Source organism: Limulus polyphemus, unplaced genomic scaffold (assembly GCF_000517525.1).
Source record: "Limulus polyphemus unplaced genomic scaffold, Limulus_polyphemus-2.1.2 Scaffold1924, whole genome shotgun sequence".
In the NCBI taxonomy this organism is placed as follows: domain Eukaryota; kingdom Metazoa; phylum Arthropoda; class Merostomata; order Xiphosura; family Limulidae; genus Limulus; species Limulus polyphemus.
In genome coordinates this window covers 141,519-148,202 of record NW_013667534.1, presented here as the reverse complement: position 1 = coordinate 148,202, position 6,684 = coordinate 141,519, and the positions used below count along the sequence as shown (strand labels likewise).

Genomic DNA, 6,684 nt, shown 5'->3' with positions numbered 1-6,684 from the left:
AAAGTTTGATACCAAACTTATTGACATAAATTCATGAAATAGTAGTTCAATATAATTTTGAATGAGAGTCAAGAGACGAGATGACTTGGCCTTTAACCCCTGACCCATCTTGAAAGGGTTAAAGAAAATAATTTTTTTACTATTTCATATTCTTAGCATAATTTGGTAAGTTCAGTTTTTTGAAGTTCATTAAAATTTTTTATTTCAAAAGAATATTTTTCTGAATTTGATTAAATATTGTTCTAATATTGACAAAAAACAACTAGTTTTGTCAAATTTTACTAACCACATTCATCATACAGATTGTGTAGACCATATTTCTTTTTTTTTAGCTGTGATTGTTCTATGTATATGATAGGTTCAGTCTTGTTTAAATGTAATACAAGCTAATCATTTGGCACTAAGCCTTCTTAGTGTGACAGACTTTGATAAATGCAGTTGAATATTTACTTAACTACAACCTAACAATTTTGATATAATAATTTTTGGAAAAAGACTTAATTGATTTTTAGTTTTACCTGTCTCATTCAGATCTAGTTGTTAATACAAATTAATTTTTGTGTAATATTTGTTTGTTTGGTTCTATTATCCTGAAGTATGTTTTAAAGAAACGAAACGGGTTAAAACCTTTTTTTAGTCTTACCTAGATTTTTGATTAGAAAACAAAATACAATTAAAAGGTACTTTGCATTTTGATGATTGAGCCAAGAGTGATTTTCTAGAAGAACATAAAACACTTTCAGAATCTAACTTAAAATGTTTCACTGCATTTTGTTATTGTCGTAAGCTATATGATTATAATATTTTAGTTTAGACATGTGTTTGCTAGAGGAAGCTAATCATAATGAGAATGATATATATGCCAGAGGAAAGTGGAGCAGGAATCGATGAGATACTCAGTTCAATGTTAGTAATGAGAGTTAGTCAGTAAATAAATTAGTTGGTCAGCACGTTTGTTAATGTTAGTGATCGATTAAGGAAGTTAGATGTATGTAATGTTAGTTTTGGAATTTCCTTTCAAACGTTGTCTTCGATGTTAGGCCTACCAAAGTACCAGTGACATAGTCTGTAACATTTGGTTTGGAAAGTTAAGCTTACAAGTGAACATAGGCTGTATTACAGCAAACAAGAGACTTCTCACCATATAAAGGATGCAGATATTTGTAATGATGTAACATGTAATGCAGACATTTGAAATAACCATCAGACACAACTAGAATCTTAAGTTCACAACGTTTTTGTTGAAATTCTGAGAATTGGTTGCATTTTTCATGCTCTGGCCTTTTGTTCACACAAAGGGTAATGTTCTGGGCTAATATTTGTCTTCTGTTTGTAGGCATATAGATAAAGAAATAGCAAAATTTCTTGTTTCCAGTTGTTACATTTGATTTGCTAATATCAATTACATAATTCATCTCTAAAAATTATATTATTCCTGAATTTTAAGACATTTATTTGCTTGCACTGACAGCTCTGCCCAGCGTGGAAGCATGACTAGTGTGTTTGCTTAGACTCATATTTCTCTGGTAAAAATGATTTCAGTTTTGTATAAGCAAGAATTTTGGCTTATATCCCATAGTGAATTTACAGTATAATTTTATTTTAATGAATATTTTGCTAATTTTAAATGAGTTAGCACAATCAACGGGATCTCAGAAAATTTTGTAATTGTTCTATGCATGCATGTTATTGAAATAGGCTCTGATGTTGTGGCCCTGGGTCATTTCGATGGGTCACTTGTTCAAGAAGGAGTCAATAGCATGGTTACAGAAGTCAAACGCATGTCTAGCTCATCATCATCAGATGGAAGGTAAAAATACAACTTCCATTTCTTTCATCAACGTTTATGTAGTATTTATCTTTCCATATTGTTGCACAGTTACTTAATATGTAATTAAGGTAAGTTTAGAAAGTTAAAATTTAACGTTTGTTCATACATTTCTAATTTTGTATATGCTCATTCTTCCAGTTTTAAAAATTTGGTTATTGCTAGTTGTATTTAGAAGTAATAATAAGTTGTATGCATCTTATATATTATCATAAAGAATAATATCCAAGTATTTTATGTTTAAGCTTGCATTATTTCCCAGTGTAATATCTTATCATGTTTCAATGCATCTTTTATTTTTATATGAATAAAGTTAAATGCCTGAAACTTTTTAAATATTTTACTCTGTATTTGGGAATAAATTACTGTGGTTTTTACAGCTTTGTTTCTGTTTAAACATGGTTAATAGTGTTTTAGGGAAATAATATATTAAATAAATATCTTGGTGAATTTTTGTCTATTTTTCATCTTTTTTTTTTTTAGTTCTGTTAGCAAAATAATTTAATGTTATAAGTGAAAACTCGCATGTTGATGTGTCTACATAATACTGTGAAACAAAAGAAATGGTGTAATTTCACTGAGATATCTATAATTGTATTCCATGTTATGAATCTGTTGAAAATGTATTCATGTATTATTAGGTATCTTACTGATGTAACTGAATGTTGCAAATTTTGTTAGATATATCAGGACTAACTTTACAACAAACTTAATTAAAAATTAATTCCAGTAATAGATAAAAAGTTCATGGAATAACTTCTAACAATCAACAGTTGTTTGTCCTCTGGATATCTCCTATTCTCAGTTAAAATTTTATTTAAGTAAGAATTAATTGTACTTGGTCAGATGTATTACTTTAATATTGAAACTTTACATGTTTGTTTTTTAATTTTTCTTTAGCACTTATGCATGATGTAATCAAATTTTTACATGATATAGGCATCATCATTCCAGATTTTTAGGTATCTGCCCCCAAAAAACTCTAAAAACTAATATTGAATTATTCTAGTTTTTATCAGCTCTGGTTTTTTTATGTAGAAAATTACAATATTATAAACTAGTATTAATCAGTATCACAGGGGTTTATGGGGTAGGGTTAAGGTGGTGCCTGATTAAATTAACAGAAAATTTGACCTAATATTACTTACATTGGTTTCGGAACATAAGTGAGGGTTAACCATTTTTGATGCAGTAAATAAATGTATGTTTATTATTATTTTCTCAAAATGGCAAATTCTTTATTTTGACTGCCTGTAATAAAAAATAAATTTATTTTTCTACACTATTGAAAATATTTTGAAATCAGTTTAACAAAATGCATTTACATGTTTACTTTCACCGAGTTTTCATAGCTGTACCATATGAAAGTTAAGCATTAAATTTTTAAAGTTTCTGAGTTTGATAATGGGATTTTACAAAACCAATTTGAAATTCAAAGTTTACAGACATTTTATTTCTAAAAATGCTTTTACCAAGTTAAAATATGTATACCTGTATGTTCAGTATTGGGATGAAACCCTTGAAAACATATGAAAATCTTCTTAAGGGAGTAGTTTGTTTCAAAATTGACTAAAAAATTTATTTCTGAGTAGGCTTGACCATCAGTTACTTTTTTTTTGTTCAATATGTTTTCCTTACCAATTTATATTTTATGTTTATTCTTAACCACATTTTATTTTGATTATGGACCAGACGTTGCCTAGTTATTAGCATATCGAATATGTATCCCAGAGCCCATGATTTGTGTTGCTTTGCTGTAAAATCACATTATGCTTGTGAGTGATTCATAAAGAATGATATTCAAATGCTATTTTTTGATTAGAATAGCCCAAGAGTTGGAAGTTGGTGCTGTTGACTAGTTGCTTTCTTTCTAGTCTCTTTTTCCAAATTAGGAGCAGCTTGTACAGATAGCCCTTGTGTAGTTTAATGCAAATATGAAAACAAAGAAAAATCTAGCTGCAAACCAAAATATCTTGCATATGTAAGGTTCTGAGATGTTTAACTTGCAACCTGTACAGCTGCTGTGGATGCAATCACAGTGGATTTCTTGACAGCACCATGTTAAGGTAACTTCACCTGTGAAGTCCAATCACAGTGGATTTTCTGACAGCACCATGTTGAAGTAACTTCACCTGTGAAGTCAAATCACAGTGGATTTCTTGACAGCACCATGTTGAGGTAACTTCACCTGTGAAGTCCAATCACAGTGGATTTCTTGACAGCACCATGTTGAAGTAACTTCACCTGTGAAGTCCAAGGTTCCTGTGGCAGTACTCAAAAATAAGTTTGGTGTTGACAGGGACAGTATTGACAGTGGTAGTAGCTTTCTGCTAGATCAAAAGAACAAGGTCTCCAACCTCAACTTTACTACAGGAAATGGTTTATTTATTGCTCTGAGCTTATCTAGAAAATATATTGTTAAAACAAAAGCATTTAGAATGGAAAAAACATTTAAGAACCTTGAAATATGTACATGAAACTTTAAAAAAGGTAAATATATATATAAAAGTTACATTTGTATTTTTTTTATTAATATATTTTAAAACTTTATATAGTTGATACATTTTATTATAGTATATGTAATAACATTTTCTTATTTCCTACAGGTTAGAACTTCATATGATAGGAGGATTTCTTGATGACAGAGGTTATTCTGAACAGTTAGTTTTTGATATATTAGGTAAAATATCTTCTTGTTGTTACATTTTATATGGTAAAAATTGTTTTACTACAATATGTTAATGGTGTGATAAATTCTCAATGCTATTGTATAATAGAACATATAATAAAATAATGCTTTCAAGAAAAAAATGAAAAATTTAGTATTTACTCTGTATGTGTGTTTAGTCATAGTCTCCTAGCATCACTTGTTTATATTAGGAAAAAATAATAGTAGAAAGACTAGTTTTTGATCATGCATTACAATGTCAAATCTGTGAGCTAGAACACGAAATGCAATACTACTGCACTCTTTAAATGGTTATCAAGTGTTTTTATATATATAACTGGACAACACTTGACAATTGTGCTTTGTCCCTTGTGATGCATGTTTTTAAAACTGACTTTTTTTTTCAGATGCATTTAACAGTCTCTCACAAAATGTCAGTCTCATCACATGCTGTGTGTGTGGTATGTACAAAAGTTATTTTTTGAACATGTCATGTCATTTAGTTTTTTATTGAATAACCTGTTGCATGTGTTTACTAATGCAGAGCTTTAGAATTTTTTGTCTTTATAAATTTCTTGTATTAAATACAATTTGTAAGCAAACTTACTTGTGAAACAGAATTTTATCATAGTGTTAACTATTTATATCATGCTCTTATGCTCTTTATAGTTCCTTTTCTTTTGTCAAGTGTTTCATGTAATTTGTAGAATGTTTTTCCATCATATTGTTGATATTAAATGTGTAATGTATGTAAACTTCATTATTTTGGAAATAATGTGGAAGTGAAGATTTTATCTTGTAGAAAGATTTCTGGTACTTAGAAAACACATAACATGCATGTACTACTAGAGCTTTATATACGTATATATTTGTAAAAGAAAAACACATAAGCACACTAGAGAGGTACTAGTTAGTCATCTTTATATGTCTATGATATATAAAATCTAGCTGACCTTATATGTTTGTTGAATAAGTGAAAAACAATATATAAAACTAGATGACTAGCAATTAGCCAGTTTGTATTCTTACATTGTGTTCTAGAACATGCTTATGAAGCCTTGTGACTTAAAGAGAGTTACCTCAGGAAAAACCATTGGAATACCAGATGGTGTACAGATACCCAGCAAACAGTGATAGGCCTATTATACCCAACAGAATCATGCTATAATCAGACAGAGTATACCAGAATGTATAATGCTAGACATACACTCTGCAGTGTGCAAGTGTGCTTTTGATATATAAGTAATACACATGATAGAATATTTTGAAGATCATATGTACTCAATAGCTATGTAGATTCTAGTGTTAAAGAAAGGGCTGTATCTATGATAATCTGCAAGAAACTAATAAGCATTGTCGGAACTGAATATTTGTGTGTGTGTGTGTCTCTCTCTCTCTCTCTCTCTCTATATATATATATATATATATATATCAGTAAGCCTTTTTTTTTCAAATAATACCTGTAGTTCTGTGTCAAATTCTGAAACTATATAAAAAGACTTAAGTACAGCAAATTTTATTTAACATCGATATAAGAATTAATAATATTGTACCGATGGATAAAGTTGATAGTGCTGTATATTTATCTTGTTGTTACAGAGTTGAATAATGTCAAGAAAAGGAAATTAAACTGGCCTATAATTTATGGGATAGGTAGGTATTTAGTAATTCTCCATAAAGAATACCAACCTAATATTTTTGTGTGTTTTTAGAAGCTGTGTTCAAATTCTAAACAGTGTGTTATGTTCTCTAAATGTATTAGATCCTCAAGATATTAATGTTATGTTTTGGAATACTTTCCTTATCCACCACCCCCAAAACGTACATCATGTATATTAGTTAAATGAACTGCCTAAATGTCACATTAGTGTAGCCTATATAATGTGTAAAGTTTAGTATATTCAAATCCCTTATAGTGATGGCACACGATGAGACACACATTTGGCATGTAATGCTGTTTGAATACAAGAAGGGAAATAATGCCTCTATAGCCACAAAGAATATCAAAGAAGTTTATGGTAATGTTTGTAAGTGTCAACGATGGTTCAGCAAATTTATTTCATGTGACTTTAGCCTTAAAAACTGTGATGGCAGAGGCCGACATTTTGGAATTGATATTGATCCTCTGAAGATGCTTGTTGGGTCTAACTCAAGGCAACACACTTGTGAAATGGCCCTGAAATTGCAT

At 29.7% G+C, this 6,684-nt stretch overlaps 1 protein-coding gene across 1 annotated transcript in view; it reads left to right on the top strand.

Annotated features, from left to right (window-relative positions):
- The first annotated feature begins 1,679 nt into the window (after positions 1-1,679).
- Positions 1,680-6,684, top strand: part of LOC106465375 (protein N-terminal asparagine amidohydrolase-like) — a 14,236-nt gene continuing 9,231 nt past the window's right edge. The window contains exons 1-4 of the mRNA XM_013925596.2: positions 1,680-1,810; positions 4,435-4,508; positions 4,904-4,957; positions 6,096-6,149. Of these exons, the coding sequence (XP_013781050.1) occupies positions 1,680-1,810; positions 4,435-4,508; positions 4,904-4,957; positions 6,096-6,149 (313 nt within the window). The remainder of the gene's footprint in view (positions 1,811-4,434; positions 4,509-4,903; positions 4,958-6,095; positions 6,150-6,684) is intronic.